The sequence below is a fragment of the Diplotaxodon limnothrissa genome, linkage group LG19 (genome assembly GCF_057381915.1).
Source record: "Diplotaxodon limnothrissa isolate DT_005_m linkage group LG19, D_limnothrissa_male_GT1.1, whole genome shotgun sequence".
Lineage (NCBI taxonomy): Eukaryota > Metazoa > Chordata > Actinopteri > Cichliformes > Cichlidae > Diplotaxodon > Diplotaxodon limnothrissa.
Genome location: NC_140614.1, coordinates 10,721,608 through 10,747,539, shown reverse-complemented (window position 1 = coordinate 10,747,539; position 25,932 = coordinate 10,721,608). Strand labels below are relative to the sequence as shown.

Genomic DNA, 25,932 nt, shown 5'->3' with positions numbered 1-25,932 from the left:
CTGGTGAGTGTCAGCACCACAGTCCAGGATGAGACAACGAACATCCAAGAATACATTGGGAAGATGGCCCCAACTGACCGAGTGCTCAGTGAATACCTCAGGCAGCAGAAACCCAAGAAAGAGGAGGGAGACGAGGAACCATCATGGAAGGACAGGCCCCTGCACAGTATGTACCACCGGCAGATAGAGGAGGTGGCTGATATCCAGAAATCCTACCAGTTAGAGCTGGGCGATATATCGAGTTTTTAAAACATATCGATATAATTTTATAAGAGATATAAGATGTGACAATATCCTTTATATCGATATAGTCTATGTTACGTTATAATTATACTTGTGGAGCCGCAAGTTTGCCTCTCTTTCGTCCACTTTTGTCTCTACGCAACGTTACTCCGCCTCGCCTTCACTGAAGACAACTCCCCCTCCTCCCCCATCGCTTCACGTGCAGGCAGCGACAAGATGGACACGGCAAATCTCCGTTAACGAGTTACTGCGCATCGCCCTATGCGTGGGGCTGGACGGCGTCAACGTGCTAACGAGCTAACCGCGCTAACCCTAAAATCCTTTCATTCTCTCAAAAGTTGATAGCGCGCCTTATGTATGAATTCTGGTTGTGCTTGATGGCCGCGAACCGATTTTATGTGGTACACGGCGCTCAGCAATCTGTCAAAAATGTTTGAGTACGATTTTGGTCAGCTACGGAGCTGCACCGCTTGATAGATTGTCGGCGCATTACGGCTACCGAGGAGCTTCGCGGAGTGATACGTACTGTGCTTCAACGTAATATTACCGTATTGTGTGTGTATAAGGACCATAAATGGCACCTGTAAGAGACGTGGTTATGAAGCGGATTTCAAACTCCAGGCTATCAGTCACACAGTAAAACTCGGGAACAGAGCAGCTGTGAAATCTGTCTTTGTTATTACGCTCAGCGTCTTTTAGTTTACATTTTGACTGCACAATTGTGAGCTCTTTGTTTAGCACAAAAACAAAATTGTTTTCTTTTATTTATGGAGCATTATTATTTAATAAATGCTCATAATTTAATTTTGAGTAATTTTTCATGTACATCTGTGCTGTATGTTAATAAAAGTGCCTGTGTGACATCTGGGACACAGCTTTGACTAAGAACTCTCTTTTTGTTCTCATTTTATGGCTTAAAAAAAAATATCGAGATATATATCTTATATCGCCATCCAGCTAAAAAAATATCGAGATATATATCTTATATCGCCATCCAGCTAAAAAATATCGAGATATGAATTTTGGGTCATATCGCCCAGCCCTACTACCAGTGGCTGGACAAAGCTGAACTGAAAGACAGCACAGAGGCACTAATCATGGCAGCACAAGAACAAGCTCTGAGCACAAGATCCATAGAGGCTGGGGTCTATCACACCAGGCAAGACCCCAGGTGCACGCTGTGTAAAGATGCCCCAGAGACAATCCACCACATAACAGCAGGGTGCAAGATGCTAGCAGGCAAGGCATACATGGAACGCCATAACCAAGTGGCCGGCATAGTGTACAGGAACATCTGTGCCGAGTATAACCTGGAAGTCCCGGGGTCAAAATGGGAGATGCCCCCAAGGGTAGTGGAGAATGACCGAGCTAAGATCCTGTGGGACTTCCAGATACAGACGGACAAAATGGTGGTGGCTAACCAACCGGACATAGTGGTGGTAGACAAACAGAAGAAGACGGCCGTAGTGATCGATGTAGCGGTTCCGAATGACAGCAATATCAGGAAGAAGGAACACGAGAAGCTGGAGAAATACCAAGGGCTCAGAGAAGAGCTCGAGAGGATGTGGAGGGTGAAGGTAACGGTGGTCCCGTATTTGTCCCCGTGGTAATCGGAGCACTAGGTGCGGTGACTCCCAAGCTAGGCGAGTGGCTCCAGCAGATCCCGGGAATAACATCGGAGATCTCTGTCCAGAAGAGCGCAGTCCTGGGAACAGCTAAGATACTGCGCAGGACCCTCAAGCTCCCAGGCCTCTGGTAGAGGACCCGAGCTTGAAGGATAAACCGCCCGCAGGGGCGTGCTGGGTGTTGTTTGATAGATCGATCTATCTATCTATCTATCTATCTATCTATCTATATATATATATCTATCTATCTATTAGGGGTGCAACGATATTCGTATCGATATTGAACCGTTCGATACAGTGCTTTCGGTTCGGTACGCATATGTATCGAACAATACAACATTTGTAATTTATTTTATCAATTTTCCTTCTGACGATGCTGTCTGTGTTGAGCGCTCAGTGAATCTGTGTTCGACTACTCCGCCTAGGCTGCACTGTCGAGCGCAGATCCACTGAGCGCTCAACACAGACAGCATAGTCAGAAGGAAGAGCGCAGGGCAAGCTAGCGAGACAGAAGTTAAGCTCTCCTTGCAACAGGCAAATTGAACCTCATTCAGATCTGGCGTTTGGAATTATTTTGGTTTTCATGTGACGTATGACCCTGAAGGTAAGCGAGTCATGGACTAAAGTAAAACAGTATGTTGAATGTGCCATACAATGCTCAATTACATTGGTGTGAACTAGTGTGTTAGCGCAGTTAGCTCGTTAACGTGTTGGCCGTCTAGCCCCATGCACGGAGTGATCGGCGGTAGCTCGTTAACGGAGATTTGCCGTGTTGTGGCGTTAAGGTCATTTCAACGAGATTAACCTGAAAGCACTAGCGGGAACACAACGAATATGACTGCACATTTACGCCGACATCATCCTAGTGCAAAGACAAGTGGAAGCAGACAAAAAAAAAGCAAGCATGCTACTAACTTTAGCCGAGTCATTTAGACAGCTGTTAGCACATGATTCTCCTTATGCTGCTGAGAATATAGCCCAGAAGAAGCGGATAGTATAGCTTTTATTTTGGAAAGAGACATTTCTCTGTAATAAACTCTCTTTTCCAAAGATGAGTGATTCCTCAATCAGATACAGGGCTTGCAATATCGCTAGCCCGACGTCCCGGAGCTAGCGATTTTTTCAGTCGGGCTACCAAAATCTATCTCTTCCCTGCCCATCGGGCTATTGTAGGAAAAATATATGTCAATGCTTTTGCATTCTTTCGGAAATGTAGCTGGGTAATTATGTCATTGGCATCGGTGAGCCACTGTCAATATGTGACATATTGAAGTCGCGTTTGAATTTGCGCTTGTTTTTTTGCTTTCACTTTGCAATCGTGCGAACTGTGTATAGAGAGCGACAGCACTGATCTGTGAGTGATGATAATTTGTGCACCAATTCCTCTGACATCGTCTTATTAATCGTTAGCTTACTATGCAAACATGACGCAGCAAGCTTAAACATGTGAGAGGTTGATCGCGCAGAGAATCGCTGAGCTTATGTGAGTGAGTGTGTAAAAGCATTTCAGTTCTGCTGAGCCAAATAAGACAGGTCGGGGTGAAGAAGTGACAGCCAAAGAAAAGCTTACCACAAAACGGAGAAGTTATGACAAATCAGACTATGAGGCAAAAAGAAAGTGCAGCTTTATGGTTTCATGGACAAAAGAATTTCTGTGGCTGCAATATGATGAGCTAAATAACCAGGGCTGCACATAAGTGGTCCGCCGGTGCGCATTCGCTGTCAAAATAAAAAACACGCACAAGGGTTAGGGTTAAATTTAAAAACTGTACTTTTGAGTTAAAATATATATTTATAATTTTAATAAATGACAAATTAAAAATGCATGAACATTTTTTGTATCGAAAAAATATCGAACCGTGACACCAAAGTATCGAACCGAACCGTGAATTTTGTGTATCGTTGCACCCCTAATATCTATATATATCTATATATATCTATATATATCTATGTCTATCTATCGATCGATCGATCGATCGATAGATATATTAGAGATGGCACGATACCACTTTTTTATGTCCGATACCGATTCCGATATCATAAATTTGGATATCTGCCGATACCGATATGAATCCGATATAGTGTTTTTTAATCAACAAAACTGTTTTTTAAATATCTTGCTGCATTTTGTATAAGTTCATACTCAAGTTTAAAACAACAACTACACTAAAGCTATTCTGTTATACCTGTATGCAAAAAAAAATATTTCATAGTTCAGCAATACTGATCAATCTAATAAACTCAAACCTACACCATCCTCCCTATTCTGGTATTTTAAAGAGTACTTAGCATAAATATTAAGCAACCTAACTAATAGGGTTCCAACTCCCAGCAACAACAAAAATAAATAAATAAAAAATAGGGAACCACCCCTCACGCTCCACCTCATGATGCTTAATCGATGTAATCAACCTTAATTTGATGCAGTGTGGAAAAAAATGCACAGAAATCAATTATTTTTCAAGAAATATTAAATAGATTCAACATCTTTCTTCAACAAAATTGCAGACTGCACAGATGGTACCTTCCCAAAGGAAAAAGTACTATAGCTTACTAAGGTATATATATTAGACTTAATAGTCACTATATACAGTAATTGACTTCTATTCATTTTACATCAAATTAAAACTTTGGTTGTCAGATAATTATTTATTAAAAGCTAGACATTTTAAATGAGAATAAGAAAGAAAAGTATGTCTTTGTGCCCCCTTTTCCCTGTTAATGCCCTATCGGCCCCCCTGGCTAAACTTTGCTAGATCCGCCCCTGCACAGTTACCAGCCGTCAGCTACGTAGAAAAAGATCCTCGAGTAGAAAGTAATATTAAATACATTCTAACAACAGATGATCAAGCTTAAACGTGGTTTCCTCTTTCTGGTGCAAAGTGGGCCAAAAGCAAACAAGAGACACGGACTCGCTACAGAAAAGCCGATCAGCTGATCGTTAAGCAGTTTCATGATTGAAGTAGCAGCAAGAAGAGGCAGTCGCTCCATATATCGTTTGTTAAGCTTAACGCAGGAATGCTTTACAAACATTCAGAGATGGACTTACACACTTGCTTTACTTCTCTCGGGGATAACTTTGTCGGAGATGAAATGCCGGGTTGCTAGCGAAGCTCCAAATGCTATCCAGACCACCGACAGGTCCCGCATGCCACAGCCGCTCTATCACGTGATGCATACTGCTCCGACATGCTAACGTTCTGAGGTGAGTTACAAGTTTTGTGAGGTGCTTTTGTGATATTTAATGGATCGGATTACATTTTTTATTTTTCTCCGATATCCGATCCAGTAATTTAGGTCAGTATCGGACCGATACCGATACATAATATCGGATCGGTCCATCTCTAATCTATCTATATCTATATATATATCTATATATATATATATATATATATATCTATATATATATATCTATATATATATCTATATATATATATATATATATATATATATATATATATATCACTGACTTTCAGCTTGTTTGTTTGTGGATATATGACTGACTTTAATTATTACACATTCGCACATATATAAGTGACGTCATATTCAGTACTTTTGACAGTTCACTCTTCGGCCGCTCCATCTTATTAGGGAAATTCCATATATATATATAAATGTAAATTGCAAAACTCAACCCCATCATTTAATTTGTTTTTGATTGAAATTGAATATTACTTAAACTCTCTTAAATTAACTTCCAATAAAAAAGGTTTATCATTGATTGAAATTTGTTCAGAAATGTTTAAGGAACGAGCTGTCACAACTTTCAAGTACAAAGTTGTTATGAAGTCTGTCACATTCCCCCCTTTCTTCTTTTTTTTATCCTTTATTTATTTATCCTTCTTATTTCATTGTACTGTATATTGTTACTCTTATTTGCCTTGTATGTCTACTGTACAAACTGAACTGGAATGACTGACTGTTCGCTTTATGATTTCAATACAGTTTGGAAAAAAAAAACCCCTCTTCGGCCGCTCCCTTCTGCCGTATTTTGCGGCAAAATTATCCACACCCACCGCCGCGCTATGAATTGTGGGATATATGGGACCACGAAGCATGCACCGGACCACGCTTGATATTTGGGGAAATCGACGGCGCATTTGGAGTATGCATTTGAAGCACACTTCGAATTGAGACAGCCGTCGTCGCGTGGCGGTGACGTAACCGCACTTAAAATGCGTACTTCAAGCGTGCAGTCTCTTAATTGGGACACAGCAGTAGAAGCCTGGAAAAACCGACGATGGAAGCCGCTTCCGGATGATGCGCCAGAGCGAAAGTGAGTGGAACTCTGACTTTGACCACGTGACCGAAGAACTCGCGACTCCGCGCTCATTTCCATACAAATTCCGTAAATGTTTATTGTATTATTTGACAGAAATAAGGTTTATCAGGACTGCGCTCATTGGCTAACAGCGGGTCCGCCGCTAGCCAATGAGCGACCACAGTCAGAGCCCCGCCCCCAACCTTAAGAACGCCTCCGAAATCAGTCCGTGACGTCACGGCGCCTACAGCAATTATCGTTCGTGACGTTTCACAGAGCAGATTTCCCTCTGACCAGTCACATCAGGTGTGTCATACACAGTGTTGGGACTAACGCGTTATTAAGTAACGCGTTACAGTAACTACGTTATTATTGTGGTAACGAGCACGGTAACTAGTTATTATGCCAAAATCAGGAACGCGTTAGTCGTTACTGGGATTTAGATAGGGTCGTTACTCGTTACTTCGTGTGTTGGCTATCGCGGAGCTTCCACAGATTCAGTAACATTAGCAAGTGGTGGAGGCCAGCAGGTGGATGAGAGAAAGGGGACGCAGGAGGAGGAGAGACCCGAGGCGGCCGCCGGTCCAAGTGTGAACTGAACTTCAGGTAAGAAGTTATGACCTGCAGTCTCTCTGGGTCAGATATGAACCAAGTTTAGGTGGAGTTTATTTTCGTTATTCTGACTTTTTCGTACTGCGTGCTAGCTAGCATGACGGAGTTTCTATACAGCTGGGTGGGTGCTATGATGTTACTGATGTTGAACTTTATTTTGTTCATAAGTTATTAGAGTTGCCAACCGTCCCGTCTGGTATTCAGAGAAAAATATTACGCGTTTCTTATTGAGGTGAAAAGGAACAGTTTGTCCCGTAATTCAGCTACAATGAAAAAGGCACAAAGCTGGAGTTATTCTGTGTCTTTGCTGCACAGCTGCCTCTTCTTCTCTCATTCGCTCCCCTCCCTCTCCCGTTTCTACTTCAATCATGAAAACTGATCAATGATCAGCTGATCGGCTCTCTTGTTTGTTTATCACCCACTTTGCGCCAGAAAGAGGAAACCAGCAGATGTCGCGCTAAACAACAGCAGCACGTTTAAGCTTGATCAGCTGTTGTTAGAATTTATTTAATATTAATTTCTAGTATCAGCTGATGTTTGCTGGAGCCACAGCTGTAAAAAAAGCTGCTGGTCATGATATGGTTTGGTTATCTGGTGAGAGGGAAACATGAAGATGAAACCAGGAGATGTCCTTACTGGATCATCAGAGCTGAACAGGTGATGGAGAAACAGGTTTACCTTTTAGGTGACATGAATGAGTTGAAGGGAAGTTATGAACTGTTTCTGAGAGACAAATAACCCCAGGATCCTTTTTTAGGTAGCTGACAGCTGGTAACTGTGCAGGTGCAGATCTAGCAAAGTGTTGCCAGGGGGCCAGGTAGGGCATTAACAGGGAAAGGGGGGCACAAAGAAATACTTTTCTTTCTTATTCTCATTTAAAATGTCTAGCTTTTAAAAAATAATTATCTGAATCTTACAACAAACGATTGATAGATTGATGCATATATACCATCAAAACAGTGTACATCACTGTCACAACAGTGTTTATTTTCATTCAAAGGCTTTCTGATTTTTCCTATAATGGTGGGCCGGTCTCTAGTCAAAATGCCCGGGACAATTTTCTGTCCCAGTCCAGCCCTGTATGCAGCTCATCTGCAGTCTGGTGTTGCCTACATCTTCCTATTCAGAAGGCAGAATTTCCGAGTTCTGAGTACAATCGAAAGCACCACGACTGCAGTTTTTGTGTTGGATGTAAAAAGCGCACATGACGCTGTGACGTAGGCTAGAATCATGGCAGCAGTCAATGACGGTCCAGGCGTGGGATTTCTCTCGTGGAAATGTGCACATTATCTTTTCCTTTCTATTGGTAGGTGGCACAGTGCACTTGTGGCAAGTAAGCAAGCTAGAAGACTGGCAAAGTTATGGAAGCAACACATTAACAAGAGAATTCTGAGTAAAACCAAAGTTACTTTCCCTAGTAACTAGTTACTTTGAAAGTAACGAGTAACTTGAAGTAACTGAGTTACTTTTGAGAGAAGTAACTAGTAATGTAACTAAGTTACTATTTTAAAGTAACTTACCCAACACTGGTCATACACGAGTCTGCGGACGCCTCTCCGTCATCGGTGCCATTTTTAATTTGGCTTTTAATTTGTCACAAGGTCCAACAATCAGGACTCTGCAGGCTTAAAGAGAACCTGCTTATTAAAACAATGAAACTGTGATCCTGAGCAAACTCACTGAGAGCTTATAATAATAATAATAAACTTTATTTATAAAGCACACTTAAAACCAAGGGTATGCCAAGGTGCTTAACAAGTAAAATAGAGTATAGGAGGAGGATAATAGAAATAGGACCAAAGCAAGTACTAAATATGCAAGCAGATAACTGTCACTAATACATAGGAAAGCAACAGGTACAGAGCAAACAAGAATTTAAATGAGCATAAAAGTGCGTGATATAAAATCATAAAAGAAATATTAACTAGAGGGAAAGGCAAGATTGAATAAGTGGGTTTTTAATCGTGATTTGAACAGTGCAATGGAATCAGATGCGGAGGTCGAGAGGAAGGGTGTTCCACAGTACCGGGGCAGCCAGAGCAAACGCACGGTCACCCCGAGACTTCAGTCGAGATCTGGGTTGGGTCAGAAGTAGTTGAGTGGCAGATCTGAGTGTTCTAGCAGGAGTATGTGGTTTGAGAAGTTCACTAAGATAACTTGGCGCTAATTTATTAATAGTTTTGAAAGTAAGAAGTAATATTTTAAATTGAATACGGTACTTTATGGGCAGCCAATGCAGGCTAGCTAGGACAGAGTGGCAAAATTGGCAAAATTTCCTGGTACCTGTTAAAAGGCGGGCTGCTGCATTTTGGACTGTTTGCAGTCTAAGAAGAAGAGAAGAGGGAAGACCATAGTACAAGGAGTTACAATAATCCAACCTGGAGGTCACAAAAGCGTGAATAAGCTTCTCCAGGTCCTCATGCGGAATATAATGCCTAGCCTTAGAGATAAGGCGCAGTTGGTGGAAGCTAGATCTCACTACAGCAGACACTTGCTTATCGAGTTTGAGCGAGCTATCCAGCAGTACACCCAAGTTACTGACATAGTCACAAGAAAAACTAGCAAAGGAACCCAGGGCAGCACAGAGTTGGGCACGAGGGATTTTACTGTTGAACACCACAATCTCAGTCTTCTTATCATTTAAAACGAGGGAATTACTCAGGAACCATTCTTTGACCTCCCGCATGCATTCTTGAAAGTAGTGCAGGGACACAGCAAGGTCGTCAGTAAGTTCAAAATAAATCTGTATGTCATCGGCATAACAGTGGAAGGCGATATTGTATTTTTCAAAGATTGCACCTAGAGGGAGCAAATACAATGAGAAGAGAATAGGGCCTAAAACTGATCCTTGAGGCACACCACAACAGACCGGAGCGGAGGAAGAGGAGAAGGTGCCTAAGTGAACTGATAAGGATCTATCAGCGAGGTATGATTTAAACCAGTCGAGGGCAGTGCCTCTAATACCCACAGTGTGCTCAAGTCTTAGTAATAAAATGTTATGGTCTACCATATCAAAGGCCGAAGAGAGGTCCAGTAAAACTAGGACCATAGAGCGTCCAGTATCAGTGATTACAAGAATATCATTAAGAACTCTAACCAATGCTGTTTCAGTGCTATGCAATGGCTTAAAGGCAGATTGAAATTTCTCAGCAATATTGTTCGTGTCCAAGTACGCCTGGAGCTGGGAGAGAACTAGTCTCTCCAGGATCTTGGACAAGAACGAAAGCTTAGAGATCGGTCTATAGTTTGAAAGGTCATAACAGTCAGAATTTCTTTTTTTAAGAATCGGGTGGACTACAGCATGCTTAAAGAGCTTCTGTCGGGTACAAATGTCCAGACACTTGTCCTCACACTCGGGCATCACAGCTGCATTCAGAGCACTGCATCTGTTTAGTGGGCCCTGGAGCAGGTTCAGAGATGTGACTGAGAACAGCACCAGCCCCACCTGTGAGCCTCCTCTGCTCTTCACCACACTCCGAGTCACACCGAGGCAGCAGCTTTGACTTAAGTTCAGACCGAGTCAGAAGGAGCCGATCAAAGTGAAGAGTTACTGTTAGTGATGCTGTTAGCTTCCAGGACTGTGGGCGTTTAACCTGCCACAGGTAACGTGAGGACTGCAGCAGAATAAAAATCATAAATCTGGAATCAAAGCAGATTTTTCCTGGCTGTACTTTACAAAGCAAACAGCACAATTTTCTGCGTAACCTCTGACCTCTGGACCTTCACTGAATATAAAATTACATTAACTGATGGAGCGATGGAGGACCTGGAGGGTCTCGCTGATTAATAACCATTTGACCAACTGCGCTGTTGTGTTAAACACAGCATGGCAATAAGTATGTGAAGGCTCTCAGTCATCCAGGTCATCGTAGTCAAAGGAGCTTGCAAAGAAAAGCGTCTGGACTTCTTTAAGTTACTTGAAGACATTTCACCTCTCATCCGAGAAGCTTCTTCAGTTCTAGGGTCCCCCCACAGAGGGACAAAAGGACCCCCTGATGATCCTCTAGTCGCCTGAGCCAAGGTGTGAAACTGGGTGTGGGTCCCAATCAGCCAGGGTTTCGGGTGAGCTCATTGTGAAACTTGGCCTTGATAGGAGGTTTGGAGTCTTCACACACCCCCTGTTCTCAGCTGCCTGTTGGAGCGGGGGGGGCTGGGGCTGGAGGAGGAGTTGGCCGTCCGATTGGGGTCTGGAATCTGGGGCCTCCCTGCTGCTGCCAAGCCGGGGCGGTCTGCTTCTCTCCACCCCAGGGAAAAGGGTAACACCACCTGGGTCCTAGGGTACCTAGACCTGGGGAGGACGGGGATGTGGCCCCCCCACACCCTCTAGCAGATCATTACATGAAGGAACCTTTTAAAAACAAGCGCGTTCATGCTCACAGGTGTGCACACGGGTGCTCACACACACAAACTACACCCTTTTTGGCTCCTACCTCAAAGCACACTGTGTGCTGTCGATCTTACGTGCTGCACAATAATGTTTAATATTTAGTATTTACTGTTATATTCACATAGATCATTGTGATGTTGTTTATTTTGTTGCTCTTTTTTTTGCTTGTTTTCTCTTTTTTCTTTCAACAGGTGATCCAGGTGATTGATAGATGGATTTTTGTCTGTTTGTTTTGTTGGTTTTTGTTGTTTGCCCTTTATCACCGTGAAAATACATTGATGGTTTTTTTTGCACTAATAAAGTTAGTCAGTTATATCATTATCGCAAATTTTCAAATATAGATCATGATAAAACTTTTGGCCATATTGCCCTGCCCTAATAACAGCTTATTCAGAGCAGATAACTTTCCGCCTGAATCAGAGGAGAATGAGAACATTATTGTGTTTTCTAAAGGGTGCATTTAGTTTTAGAATATTCTGATTTGAATCATCGTGTAAATTAAAACAGAATATATTCATCATGTTTGCGCTCTGGAGCATTGATGGGACGTTAGTGAGATTCTGGCTCTTTCGTTGCGTGCAGCTGCCTCCTTCCAGCACAGTGATGAAAATCTCGGGTCATTTCTTGTGTTAGGTGTTACTCACACGGAGGATCTCAGACTTATCCAGCATGCAGAGCTCGGTGACCGTGTGCTTCCTCCTTCTCGTCTTTCCCGTCAACGCACACGTCGTGGAAAACTTTAATGAGGTTTGTGCATCAGTGCGTTCATAAAGATGATAAGATGGTTTCTCTGTGTGTTTAAACCTAGTTTCTGCTGCTCTGTTGTGTAGACGTGCATGCAATACTTTTACAAGGGGCATGTGCCAGAATGGACTCCCAATGATCACGTCCACATCTGCCAGATGTTTAATAACAGGTAATGATCATATTAAATAAAAGTATTTTTTTATTCTGTTAAACTGCAGAGCTGGACTTGATGATCTGTCGTTACTATTGTGAACTTTACTTTTAAGATTCAGTCTTTCTAATTGACTCTGTGAACCACCAGATACTACTTTGCCACCCTGTACGACACCACCAACCGCATTCCCGTCTACTCTGCTTATGTAGTTGAGGATGGAAAAAGTTCAGAAACAGACTGGATGGTGGAGCCTCAGGTATACGACAGCTTTGTAAATGAGACCCACTCAGGTTTCTTCCACAGACAGCTGATCCCAGACTTCCTGACAGATGCTAAAGCTGCATCACACATTTAACATTTCAGTGAAGACTGTAAAAAGTGATGGCATTTGAGAACTTTGTGTATTTAATATTACAGTAATACACCAGAATGAGTCGTTTTAATGTAAACAAAGTACTGTGTGCATGTAGATCAGCTGACCTATAACATGTTTACATCACTTCATGTCGATCTTCTACCTTTAGCTGGTAAATAAGAAGTTTGAAAAGGAGATGATGACACAGGATTCACTGATTTACAAACATCGTACACTAGACCCTATAGACCCTAAGGACATAGGAACGAGGCAGGCAACAGATGACGACTACAAACAACTTACAAAACAATACAAGGATCAATACAATCGAGGTCACCTGAATCCCAGCTCACATCATGCAGGTAAGAGAGGTCGAGCTGTTCTGAGGGGTTTGTCGTGTGTCTTATGCACAGTAAGATGTACACGCGTGTTCTCACATGTGGGAGACAGAACACGGTCCCAGGAACATGAACCAGAGAACACAGGAAAGAAGAAGACTTTAAACACAAGACCTTTAAAAATAATTACGTTCTGTTTATGAGGGAAATGTATTCTACACAGCACTTTATCATAACCTGCTACGCTCTCATCCACCCACCAATCACATCCTTCTTCTGTCTCTACATCATTTTCCACAGATGATGCTTCCAAAGCCACCTACACCCTGACCAACATAGTTCCTCAAAAACAAAAGCTGAATGAAAAAAGGTGGAGTCGACATGAGGCCAAACTCAAAGGTTGGGCCAAAAATTACTCTGTCTACGTTCTGGTCGGTGCGACTCCATCCAAAGGAAACTGGATCAAAAGAGATAACCAGCCAGGTGTCAACATCCCTGACTACATGTGGGTCGCCCACTGCTACTATAACAAGACATCACAGTCTTATGAGAGTGGAGGTGCCACAACTAAGAATGTTGAGAACCAGATCTACGAGTGCACCCTGTCACAGCTTCAAGCCTTTCTTGGAAAACACAACCAAACAGCTGCAGGTCAGCTGTTTCACAACGACTGCTATGTGGAGCAGGCTGCAGGTGCGTCTGCAGCAGCAGGAAATCCTTGTGACATATAATCCAGAAATACTCACGAGATCACTGATCTCTGCAGAGTAACGCAGCTCATCCTTTCCTCAGCACTGCACACATGAACTCATGTAAACAGTTACTGTGATCTTAACTGTGTCGCACAAATGTCAGCATGTTTATGGTGCAGGTGAACACATGCTGTCATGCTTACAGGCGGCTTTACTCTGAGAGCAGCTTCACTGCAGCTTGTTGCTTATTAAAATCTGATGAAATGCTCAGTGTCGCGTGTTGGTGTGTTCAGTCAAAATCAGCAAGTGTGACAAACTTCACTAGGGATGGGTATTGATAAGATTTTCACGATTCAGATTCCATTTTCGATTCTGTTTAACGATTCGATTCTTTATCGATTCTCTTTAAAAAAGGAGAACACTAAGGTCGATTAGCTTAGAACTTTGTTTTATATCTTTTATATCTTCTCTTTGAACAAGATAGAAATTTAGGAGTAACATGGCCTTACAAACCCAACAGTGAGATCTTAAGAGATCCAGCCTACGGCTCTTCAATGGGGTGTCACAGGGTCCCCAGGAAAAAAAATTGTAAATGTAAAATAATAAAATAAATATTCTTCTGTAGCAATAACAAAGTATAACAGAAATTCTTCTGTAGCAATTACACAAGAATATCCAGTAATGTCCCTGCCTACAATTAAACACATTCACTTACTGAAAATCATCTGCTGTGGCAAATGGGTGCAAGGCTTTGACCACAAACTTAGTCACTGCTCGCTGACATTCGTCTATCCTGGCCTGAAAGGAGACGCTACCGGTAGACTGCAGCGAGAGCTGCCAGCATCTGAGCCAGACTCTGTCTGTCTCTCTCATCATGGTCACCTAAATGCACAGTAATGGCAGGTTTTGTAATAAGGCAGATCGCGCTAACATAATATGCACTGTTAGTTGATTATTTACCTGCCGCATTAACGGGAGAGGACGTGCAAATGTTACCGCTGCTGCTGGGTTGAGATTCACGAGTCCGGAGCGGAATTAAAAACACGACATTCATTTAAGGTCATCGCGTGTTTTGTGAGGAAATGCTTTTGCATATTCGTAGTGTTTCCTTCCTTAAATGAAATATCTACTTTGCAAGTATTGCAAGTTGCCCTGCTGTCATCCGTTCTCGTAAAGTATAACCAAAGTTTTGAGCGTTTGAGCCGCTTAGGCGCCGTGTTTCCTGCCAGGTAAATGATGCTCTGCAACGTGGTGACGTCATTCGGGGCGACTGGAATCGATAAGGGAATCGTTTGCAAAAATGGCAAACAACTCCAAGGAATTGAAACAGTGGGAACCGGTTCTCAACAAGAACCGGTTTTCGATACTCATCCCTAAACTTCACTGAGCCGATGGAGGCTCTGACCTCAGAGTGCCGACGCCTGATGTTTCTCAGCTGGAACAAACACATGTAACCCCAGAGAGCGAGCAGCAGAGCGAGCAGCAGAGCGAGCAGCGACGCTCCATGCTCATCAGACCCTCTGCTCTTCATCGCCATCGTGACTGCAGCTGCAGTTTCAGAGCAAACCTCTATTTAACTGTGAAAGGAGGAAGTGTCATTGGGTCAAAGGTCGGCTGTCTCGAAGCGTCTCTCTGAGAGTGGTTCAAATTCATGCACACCTCGCAGGTATTAGCCTGATTTAAGGGGTCAAAGGTGAAGCTGACAGAACAAGTGACACAGACAGGAAGTGACACGGATGGGTAGATCAGCTAAAAGGAAACTTGCGGCTCAGGAGCGATCAGGAGCCGTTTCCATGGTTACACTCGGCACCCTTTCTCCCACCTGTGCTGCTTCCTGTTACCTGAATCATTCCAGCGCTTCACGCCGACGCGTCCACTTACTTGCCGTGCAGCGTCCTGTGCTCGCTCTCCAGCGCCCTCTGTTTGCCCTTCAGCGCTGCGTGCTGACTGATCAGCTGCTCGTACTCGTGAGCCTGCCTCTCGTGAACGCTCAGCAGGCGCTCGTGATCGCTGAGCACGCCCTCTCTGGCTCGCCACGCCTCCTCGCGCTGCCGCTGCCACGACTCCACCTCCGTCTCCAGGGCGGTCACCTGGCCTTGCAGCACGGCATTCTGGGCCATAAGAGAGGCGCTCTGAGAGGAGAGGGTGGAGTTCTCCACCTGAGAGGACAAAGAGATGAAGCGTGAGCGCGATGGCCTGAGTGTAAACTGGGTCGAAGTTACACGTGCGTGAGCGTGCCTGCAGCTTCGCCGTCTGCGTGTGCAATGCCGAGTTCTGCTCCTGCAGCGTGGTGGTGTGCCGCTGCAGCGCCGCCATCTGGTTGTTGAGGGAAGTGTTCTGGTTCTCCAGCTGCTTCAGCTGCTCCTTCAGCAGACTGCTCTCCGTCTGCAGGGAGGCGTTCTGGACCAAACAAACACAGTTTCACAGCAGTCACACAAACTCATCCATCAAATTAGCACAAAGCGTTTTTCACGTGTGAGAACATTTCTGAGGTGCTGAACAGGAAACGTTCCTGTGCTGCTATAATCATTAACAGTGATAACATCATTATTAATGATGATGATCAGAAACAGCGGCTCACGTTCTTCTCCACGTCGATCAGGTGATCTTTGATTCGCAGCAGTTCGGCCGTGGCGCTGCGGTCAGCCGCCGGGTGCTGCTGGGAGTTGTGGTTTACTTCCTCGTGCTGCTGATGTGAGGCGGACGCCGTTTGACGAGCCTGCAGCGGGAAAGAAAAATGTCAGACTGTCGCACAGCTTCAACTTTACAGAGGCGAAGGCGAGGGCGCGTTTCCTCACAGCTTCCAGCTCCGCGTGAAGCGTCTTGTTGAGGGCGCCGCTTTCTTCCAGCTTCTTTTCCAGGCTGGAGATTTTCTCCTCCTTGACCTTCATGGTCTGCTGGACGGTTTCCTCCAGCCGAGACTCCAGCAGCCTGTACCTGCTGACATTCAAACACATCCGTGAGTCCCTCGTCAGAGATCCGCTTTAAAGTGAACAGGTGAGGTCGCAGGGTCGTACCTGTCCTCCAGCGTGTGCTCCTGCTGCAGTAGCTTCTCCCGGTTCAGTCCGATCTTCTCCAGCTCTTCGTTCAGTCGCTCCAGCTCGACCTTCTGCTGCTGAACGCTTAGCTTCTCCGACACCAGCTCCTGCAAAACCGCAACACAAACACCGCTGAAGGTCACGGGCGCTCGGCATCAGGCTCAGAGCGGCCGACGTCGCCGAGCGTCTGCAGTACAGCTGGGACATATTATAACTTTCACGGTAACACCGGTGTAATTTTAGGCAACGATAAGAAAATGAAACATTGCGATAGAACATGGGTAAAACACGCATGTGCGGTGCCTTTGTTTTCATACAAACATGGCGTAAAAAAGCACGGCGGTGGAGAACGAGAAGGCAAACAGACGAACCAGAACTGGTTTGTAAAAGTGGAGCAACCGCAGTGATGTGGAACTGGTTTGGTTTTCGTCAGAAAGCCACCAAAGCACAATGTTTTGTAGAACATACCAGTGGGCCATCATGGTGAAGGGAGGAAACACCACAAACCTATTTCATCATCTGAAGCAGAAGCGCTTCGAGTACAACACAGCTGTCAACGAAGAGGCTTCAAGCTGACAAGCTGACTCAACAAACAGTCGGCTTTAAATAGCTGCAGGCCTTAGCCAACGCTGGGGGTAACGAACTAACGCAGAGACGCATCGTTTAGGATATGATGCCCACTCAGAGTGTGGAGGAGGTTTCACACAGGTGCATTTGCTCTGTCACATGTTTGTAGCTTTAATGCAGATAAAACACAGCTGCTTGTTCAAGTGGAAATAAACTGATGATTTTTTTGCACTAATAAAGTTGAGTTGTAAAGTATTTAGTCTCGCATCAGTTACATGGTGAGTTACATCGTTTGGCCACACTGCCCCGCCCCACTCTGCAGGTTTCCAAAGAGCCGAGAATGAACAGCTGACGCAAGTTACAGTCTGTAACATGTGCGTTTTCAGACTTGCTGATTGGTTGTTCAGGACTCGATGTGGCGCTCACAGGAACCTTCCACGCTGATGCTGTAAAGAACACCCCAGTGTTCAGTACCTAGCAGTGCAGCGCCCCCTGCTGGCCTTCTGGTGTATATGTCGGTAAAGCTGACCGAGCGCCTCGTCTTTGATTGAGATTCAGATTTTGATACATTGTTTTCATTTTACTGCTTTTTTTGCAGTTCTGAGAGCAAAGAAACTGATGAACCCTTTAAAGCCCACCACAGAACCAAGTCCACCAGAGCTCACCTTCATATTTTTACCTGCTGTCGTTCCATCTTTCAAGCTGCTACACATCAATACAAGTTTTAATAACATGTATGCATTAAGCCGTAGTAACTATATACCCTCACCTTTGTTGTGAGGTGTTTTATGTACTTGCGTTTTATTGTATTTTATATTTGTATTTTATTGTACAGCACTTTGGTCAGCCTTGGTTGTTTTTAAATGTGCTTTATAAATAAACTTGACTTGACTTGACTTGTTTTTACACATATTTCCAAACAGCAAACTGACTGAGTGTCTCTGTAGTTTTATTTTTGAGCTACACTCACTTTTATAAACTTCAGGAGAAACTCAAACTTAAACAGTGCAGTTTAAGTTCAAGTCAAACACGCTCCTCTGAAAGGCCCTGTAGGAAAAACTATGTTTCCCACAAGAAAAAAATGACACATGCCATAGTAGGAAGTGCAATGAACAGCTGATCGGATCTGCAAAGCGTGTTTCTGGATTATGACGTTTTTTACGTGCCTTCTGCAAAGGACGAGCTGAATGCATGTTATGGAAGTGCGGCTCCTCCGGTCTCACATGCAAAAACATTCCTGCGACAGCTTATGCAGCTGCAATTCTCCCGGGATTTAAAAGTCGTTACTCGGAGCGTGTGCGCTCTGATGGCAGCCTCGCGGTCTCACAGGCGTCAGCAGCAACGAGGAGACCGACACAGACCCACGAGTGACGCTTCTACAGCTCACCTGCTCAGATCCAAACTCTGAACTAGAATCTAAATAACCCGCCCAGCGGCGCCACGGACACCTGCTTAAACGAAGCTCCTCCCCCTGCCCCTTCTCTCACCTCTCTGAGCGTGGCCAGCGTCCTCTTGTCGATCGTCGCTTGTTTCTGAAGCTCCTTGTTCTCTCGCTCCACCTCCTTTGCTTTCACCGCCGCCTCCTTCATTCGCTCCACCTCCTTTTTGAGAGCTCCTCCCTCCTTCGTGACCTCGGTGAGCCTCCTGGTTTTCTCCTCCAGCTCCGTCTCCTTCCCCTCCAGGAGCGTCCTCATCCTCCAGCTCTCCTTCTCCAGCTGCTTCCGGCCCTTCTCCGACTGCTCCAGGTCCAGCTGGAGCTTCTTCCTCTCCTCGTCTCCTTCCACTCGCCTCCTCCGCTCCTCCTTCAGCTCCTCCACCTCCCTCTTCAGGTCCTCCTCTCTGCTTTCTGCCTCCTGCCGCCTCCTCTCTTCCTCCACCCTGTCCTCTTTGCTCTTCTCCATCTCCTCCTCTATGTGATGCTTCTCCTGGTTCAGAGCTGTCAGGTTCACCTCCAGCCTCTCCACTCTCTTCCTCTCTCCCTGCGCCTCCTCCCCAGCTTGATCCAGCCTCCTCTGCAGCTCCTGCATCTCCCTCTGCGCCTCCTGGAGCTCCTCTTGCACAGTGGTGAGGCGGGTGGATGAGGAGCGCAGGCTCTCCAGGGAGCAGCGGAGCTCCAGGTTCTCCTTGGACAGCAGTCCGTTTTCAGCCTCCTGCTTCGTCAGCCGCTGCAGCTCCCGCTGGCTCTCCTCTGCCTCCCGCTTCAGCCTGTGCACCTCCTGCTCCAAGGAGGTCACCTGTTTCTCCAGAGCCTCGGAGCGCTCGCTGCACGCCCGCAGAGACGCCACCTGGAGGCGACACGGGCACGTTACACTTATGCTGCAGTGAGACTCGTCAGAGAGGAGGAAGCGTTTACGTACCTCTCTGCTGAGCGCCTCCCGGCTCCTCTCCAGCCGCGCCACCTCTCGCTCCGCCTCCTCACACCGCCCCGCCCGCTCCCTCAGCCTCTCTGCCTCCTCATTGGATACTTTGAGCTGTGTTTCCAGGCTGGCCAATCGGGAGCTGGTGTCGGTGATGCTCTGGTGCAGCAGGCGGTTCTCTGATTCCACCTCGCGGACCCTCGCCACGCTGTTAGACTGAGCGCGCTCCTGAAGGGACGCCACTGCCTCCGACAGGTGCTGCTTCTCGCTCTCCAGCTCTGAGATCTGATTGGACAAACAGAAGTCAGCCGGTCTCCTCTGCGACTGACAGTGAAGGAGATGTTACCTGAGCGTGCCACACACCTGTCGGTCCTTCTCCGCCTTCAGAGCGTGCATGTCGCGCTCCAGACTCTGTTTCTCCTTCAGTAGCTCCTCCCCCAGAGCCTCCATGTCCTGATTGGTTATTTTCTCCTGGTCCAGTAAACCCTGCAGACGCTCCAGCTGAAACAAACACAGGTGTTGCTTTTAGAGACAGGGGAGTGTTTCAAAGCTCACTGAGCTTGAATGATGCTGCAGGACGTTAAAACTGGACAAAAACAGTTAAAACTGTGCCGTTAAAAGACGAGACGAGTTTGTTATCAGGGTTTCACGTCGTCATGTTTACTCTCTGAAAGTTCCCCTGCAGCACAGACGGAAACACAAATACTGGACGAATGAAGGTTTACTGAGTGATGTTCATGTTTGCGTGCACGACTGGTGCACCTGGAGTCAGGTGGAGACACCGGCTTGTGTGTATGAGTTTTACTGTAAACCTTAACCGATGAGATCCATGTTTCTTTATTGATCAGCTGTGTTATCAATCAGTAAAAGTTACATGTATGTGTCTCATATCAGCATCTAGACTAAACGCTGCACGCCTGCAGGACTGAGACGCGATGCATCACTGTTACTGTAAAATCAAATCACCGCTCAGATGGCAGAAATCAAAGTTTATTAAACTTTAATTAAAAAACAGAATTCCCACAGCAGCGCCTCGAGCCAGTGAACAGCAGGAGTGACTGTGAGTCCCACCTTGTTGCTGAGACTCTGGTTCTCCCGGTCCAGCTCCTGCGTGTGGAGCTGCTTCTCCTGCAGGAGGTGGTTCTCCTCCTTCAGCCTCTCTATGGACGCCTGCAGCTCCCGGTTCTCCTTCTCCAGCTTCAGCATGCGGCTGGAGACGCACTCGTTCAGCTCGTCGACCAGAGACTTACGGGCTGGGCGGAGAGAAGAGAGCCGGTTACCAGTGTACAGACGGGTGGAGGACAGACAGGCTGAGGACAGACAGGTGGAGGCTCACTCTCGGTATTGTCGTGGTTCTTGGTGAGCTGCTCCAGCTCCCAGCCCAGGTGAGCCGACTCATTCATACTCTGCTTCTGTCCGATCTCCAGCAGCATGTTCTCCTCCACCAGCTCCTCCAGCCGTCGCCGCTCGCTGTCCCGCTCCTGCAGACAGGTGGAGGGACAGACAGGTGGATGATGATTTTTACAGAGACCAGCGTTCTTCTGGTTTCTGCCCACTCTATTAATTGTTTATGCTTTTCAGGGTCCCAGGGGGCGGAGCCTATCCCAGAGGTCACAGGGGGAGGGGCGGTGTATAGACTGGGCAGGTGGCCAGCCCATCACAGACGTGTGTGCTGTTACACTGCATTTTATTATAGTTTGTTTATCACCTGAGCACGCTGATGCCATGTGACCGTTTGTCACAGGAAGTGGGGATTTTTTACAGGTAAAGGGGGCGTGATCGTAAACGATGATGATGAGAACTTCAGAGGCTGACCCTGACAGTAAGGGGAGGTGCTCTCATCCTACGTGTGTTAATATACGTCACACACCACCCAGCCACCATCTCGTCACAGAGAGAAAGCTTTGTGTCAAGAACATCTGGAAACATCTGGCGCGGTCACTGTGTGAACCATGTGACGGCGTGGGTCTGGGTCGTACCATCTCCAGGTCGTGGATCTTCGCCCGCAGTAGCAGGTTGTCTTTCTCCAGCGTGTGCAGTTTGTCACAGCGCCCCCGTGAGGCCGACAGCTGCTCCTCCAACAAAACCTTCGTCTCCAGCAGGGTCAGGTTGTCTTCGCGGAGCTCCTGGAGCGCGCACGCAAGCACACACACGCACGCACGCACACACACACACACACACACGCACGCACGCACGCACGCACACACACACACACGGTCAGATTAAGTGCAGAAATGTGTTCGGTGTGAGGACATAAACAGAAACATGAAAATATTAAAACCATGAAAATAATCGTTCACCCCTTTGTCTTTTTTTTCTGTCAGCAACGACATTAAAACCACCTGACATCACCAGGCCCCTCCCCCGAGTGGAGGTGGTGTGGATGCCACACACCTCTGCAGGTGTCCTGGAAGCTGTGCGGTGAGGTCTGTGTACATCACTCTCAGTCAGGCATTAACCGCCTGACAGAGGGCGCCGCCACGGAGGCGTGTGCAGGTCTGTGGTTAGGGAGGGGATCAAACATGAAAGCAGGACCCAGGTGTCCCAGCTGAACACCACCCGGAGCACCACCCGGTCTGCACACACTGTTGTTCTTATGCTCATCTGTTTACAGCGTTCAATTGTCGCTCCTTACACAGACTGTATGCAGAAGATGGGAATAGCCAGGTATTTGTCTGTGAAGGTTCTCAGTCATCCAGGTCATCGTAGTCTAAGGAGCTTGGAAAGAAAAGCGTCTGGACTTCAAGTTGCTCTCATCCAAGAAGCTTCTTCAGTTCTAAGGTCAAATGGTGGAGAGTCCCAGATTTAAACCCAGTGGGAGTTTCCCCCCACAGAGGGACAAAGGACCCCTGATGATCCTCTAATCACATGAGCCAAGGTGTGAAAGCGGGTGTGGGTCTGGGACTCTCCAGCATTTGACCTTAGAACTGAAGAAGCTTCTCGGATCAGAGGTGAAACATCTTCAAGCAACTTGAAGTCCAGACGCTTTTCTTTCCAAGCTCCTTAGACTAGCCCTGTATTTGACTCCCTTTTGGAGCCAGCCTGAAGCGGACGCCAGAGGACCCACAGCTTCCTGTTTCAGGCGGCGTGCGGAGGTGATGGTGGTGTTTGTCGGTGGCTTTAATGTGGAGGCTGCTCTGTGGTGAGACGCTCTGGTTTTACCTCCACTCGGGTTTTGTAGAAGTGAACGTCATTGAGCTTCTCTTTGCATCTGCTCAGTTCGGTCTCCAGGCGGTCGACGCGAGCGGCTCGTTCCCGCATGGAGTCCACCTCGTCCCGGTACACCCGGGCGGAGCGCGCCTCGACGGACAGAGACTGGTTCTGAAAAATAAAACAGGAACACGTTATCGTCACTTCCTTCCTGTTATTAATCCAAACCTCACGATAAAAGCGCCGCCACCATCCAACCACTCTGTACGAACCCAGAGCAGCAGCCTGCTTAAACTTCTTCTATACAAACGCTCTGATCTCCTGATGCTCTGTAATCTGTTGGTAATTTAAATGCTGAAGCCGTGCAGGATTACACGTCATCCTGTTGTACACTTATTAATCTCTGCTGCGTGCTCAAAACCAGTTCATCAAACTGGGACAAAGTGACTGAGACCACTGCAGAGGGGGATGACCCTCCATCAGATTACATGTGAGTCTAATCCCAGCTCTGTGAGAGGACCGTGTTAGAAATAATCCATCGTGCAAACCATGTTCAGCTGGACAGAGCCGTCCTCCAATCACAGCCCACAGAGAGCAGGTCAAAGGTCAAACTGATCGATCCTTTTATGTAGAATATGGGCTCATCTTCAACCTGATGCAGCGTCGTTCCTGCTGAGGAGCGGTTCCAGCTGCTCCAGATGTTTCCAGCCTGTATTCAGTCACCGTCCGCCCTCACAGGCCGCCACAGAGCTCCACCCCGAACACCTTCGCCTCATCAGCCGTCAGATGTTTCCACAGCTCCGACTTCTCCATCTTTCTGTTGCTCCTGGAACAACTTCATGGCAGATCCAAAGTGAGCAGATAAGAAATGCTCAGGTTGAACATTGGATGCTCTCTGTGGACCATCTTTAAATAATTACAGGCTCTGTTTTTGCTTCCTTTTAGGAAGCATCCCCTGCAGACGAGGATTCTCCCAAAAGCTGAGCACGACTCACACCGGGACGCAGGAAAACGAGCTTCCACAGAAACGCTCCTCACGGACACATGACCGCCTACTGTGGCTCAGCGCGTCAGTGATGTGTGACTCGTCCTGTTTCTCACCTCCTGTTTTAGTCTCTGCAGCTCCTGATCCAAACGCTCAGCTTCATGCCTCGAATCCATCAGCTGCTCCGTCTTCTCCTCCCTGCACACAGACACACACACACACACACAGACACACGCACGCACACACACACACACACACACACACACACGCACGCACCGTTAGTTATCTGACGCCAGCAGCACGCTCGCTCTGAGAGCACCCTGCTATTTCAGTGGTTAACGTGGTCGAGGTCGTGTGTTAGATTTCGTGGCTCCGTTTGTCTCTAAACTGTTTCCTGTCGGTCACCAGTTAAACACACACGTCCTGTCAGCGTCGTTATGGAAACACCATCGGCGCTCTGACCTTCATGTAAAAAAAAAAACAAAAACGTGTGAGTGTGTTCAGCAGAGAGCTGCCTGGGTCAGTGAGTAACGCAGGCGTGCCTGCTGTTAACCTCCAGTCACGTGTCTCCGCCCTGTGATTACAGCGGCGTGGTCGTGTACACACGGCCTGTGAGATGTGCTGGAGCCTCGTTAGCGTTAGTGTGAGGTAAACATTACAGCTCGGGCTCGTCAGACTTTATTGGACGGGCGTGTTTGAAGGCGGAGACTCACAGCTCCTGTCTGTATCTGCGGAGCTTGGCTTTGGTGTCGGCGAGCTCCACGGACAGATGTTGCTTCTCTTCCTTGGAAAGCGCCGCCCCGGCCGAGCCGCCATTATTCACTCCCGCCCCCACGGAGCTCCGCCCGTGCTCTGGGCCGATCGTGCCCAGGACCCTGCACCCGTCCTGGGGCTGCTGACTGGACAGGTAGTCCCTCTCCTGGGTCAGGTCCACAATCACCTGTAAGGCAGGTGTCAGAGTGGGAAACGTGAACACTTCAGGTGAAATATGTTGAATCTCGTGTCAACAACAACAACGGACGTGAGATCGATGCGATCGGTCCAATCAAAGCTTCACACGTGACCTGCGGTCCTTTAAAGCTTAACCAGACAAACGTTCTGACCACACACTGAATATGAGCTACTGTGACCTCCCGTCAACAACACATCACAGAACGTCACATGGATCATTGAAGGCGACCAATCACATTATTCTGAGACGTTACAGTTTTATCATCTCTCCTTCAGTTAAACACGACCTTCAGACTCAGCGCCTTGTTCACAGACATCACGGCGTCTGTGTCACGCTGACGACATGTGTATAAAGCTGCGTCTGCGAGCGTACCTCGCTGGCTTTGTCTCGCTGGTCGATGAGCTGCCGCAGGGACGCCGCCATGTTGCGGGACAGAGGCTCGAGCTCCTCGTGGATGATCTCTGCTCCTTCCTCCAGCCAGGACAGGTCCAGAACATTCAGCTGGTTATGGGTCACCTGACACACACACACACACACACACACACACACACACACACACACACACACACACACACACAATGCAGCTGAAATTTAGATTTTAAAGTTTCTAAACAGTTTCCTGCTCATGATGATGTCACAGTGAGTGTTACACCTGCTCTCTGGTTCAAGCCTGGTGCTGATAAGCCTAAACCAGAGGAGGGGTGTGGCCTCTCCTCAGGTGGTTGAGCGGTTTAGTTGGCTAATAAACAGCGACGGTGATCGTCCCGTGCTGGTTTCTGAGGGGTCCCTCCCCTTCAGCCTCTGCTATTGATACAAAATGATTTCTAAAGACTCAAGTTCAAAGACGTTTTAGCGTCACAGTCGACACAGACGCCAGCAGAAGGCCACGTCTCTGCTCAATGCAGGTGGCGTCCTCCTGGAGGCGCCAGAGGACAGTCTGCAGGTTAACCTGAACGCTGTGAGGCTGACGTGGGTCAGCACCTCCAGATGAAAACAGGCAGCAGGTACACACTAACGTGAGGGTGCTGCTGCTGCAGCGGCTCCACCTGGGACAAACTTTCCCGGGTGGAGACGCTGCAGCAGCACCATGTGATCAGTGATCAGCAGTGAAGCTGCTCTCAGCAGGTTTCAGTCACCTCCTGGATGTGAGACACGATGGCAGCCTGAGTCTGGATGTCCAGCAGCTTGATCTTCTCGATCATCTCCTCCTTACGCTCACACTGAGGAGACACACACAGACACACACAGGAAATGAAGGATTAAAATCAAATAGCAGCTGTTGCTTCTCTTGTTTGTTTGGTGGGTTATTAGTTATTTAGTTATTCAGCATCTTTAAAAACAAGATGACAGACGTCAGAAAACTTAAGTTAAAAATGAAAGTGTGTGTTACACATTAACAGCACAAAGAGTAAATAAAAAAACGACGTCACATAAAAGTCGAGATGGTAAATACGTCAGTAACAGGTGGA

The 25,932-nt window shown here is 46.8% G+C and overlaps 2 protein-coding genes across 2 annotated transcripts in view; one reads left to right on the top strand and one right to left on the bottom strand.

The window, feature by feature from the left end:
• Positions 1 to 25,932, bottom strand: part of ccdc88c (coiled-coil and HOOK domain protein 88C) — a 66,996-nt gene that overhangs the window by 14,168 nt on the left and 26,896 nt on the right. The window contains exons 6-21 of the mRNA XM_085343256.1: positions 25,600 to 25,683; positions 24,836 to 24,979; positions 24,225 to 24,451; positions 23,628 to 23,709; positions 22,539 to 22,697; positions 21,356 to 21,502; positions 20,713 to 20,857; positions 20,448 to 20,629; positions 19,740 to 19,877; positions 19,377 to 19,661; positions 18,507 to 19,304; positions 16,432 to 16,559; positions 16,213 to 16,354; positions 15,996 to 16,133; positions 15,653 to 15,814; positions 15,296 to 15,573 (exon numbers count right to left, since the gene is read on the bottom strand). Of these exons, the coding sequence (XP_085199382.1) occupies positions 15,296 to 15,573; positions 15,653 to 15,814; positions 15,996 to 16,133; positions 16,213 to 16,354; positions 16,432 to 16,559; positions 18,507 to 19,304; positions 19,377 to 19,661; positions 19,740 to 19,877; positions 20,448 to 20,629; positions 20,713 to 20,857; positions 21,356 to 21,502; positions 22,539 to 22,697; positions 23,628 to 23,709; positions 24,225 to 24,451; positions 24,836 to 24,979; positions 25,600 to 25,683 (3,239 nt within the window). The remainder of the gene's footprint in view (positions 1 to 15,295; positions 15,574 to 15,652; positions 15,815 to 15,995; positions 16,134 to 16,212; positions 16,355 to 16,431; positions 16,560 to 18,506; positions 19,305 to 19,376; positions 19,662 to 19,739; positions 19,878 to 20,447; positions 20,630 to 20,712; positions 20,858 to 21,355; positions 21,503 to 22,538; positions 22,698 to 23,627; positions 23,710 to 24,224; positions 24,452 to 24,835; positions 24,980 to 25,599; positions 25,684 to 25,932) is intronic.
• LOC146611759 (endonuclease domain-containing 1 protein-like) lies at positions 11,798 to 13,453 on the top strand. The gene is made up of 5 exons (XM_085343259.1): positions 11,798 to 11,875; positions 11,959 to 12,044; positions 12,177 to 12,285; positions 12,554 to 12,746; positions 13,023 to 13,453. The coding sequence occupies exons 1-5, from the start codon at positions 11,798 to 11,800 to the stop codon at positions 13,451 to 13,453; spliced, it is 897 nt and encodes a 298-aa protein (XP_085199385.1).

Bases quoted from the DNA above. Each gene is read 5' to 3' on its own strand.
- LOC146611759 (XM_085343259.1), top strand. From the start codon at position 11,798: ATGCAGAGCTCGGTGACCGTGTGCTTCCTCCTTCTCGTCTTTCCCGTC. The intron at 11,876-11,958 runs GTTTGTGCATCA...TCTGTTGTGTAG, and splicing joins TCGTGGAAAACTTTAATGAG to ACGTGCATGCAATACTTTTA. The intron at 12,286-12,553 runs GTATACGACAGC...TTCTACCTTTAG, and splicing joins ACTGGATGGTGGAGCCTCAG to CTGGTAAATAAGAAGTTTGA.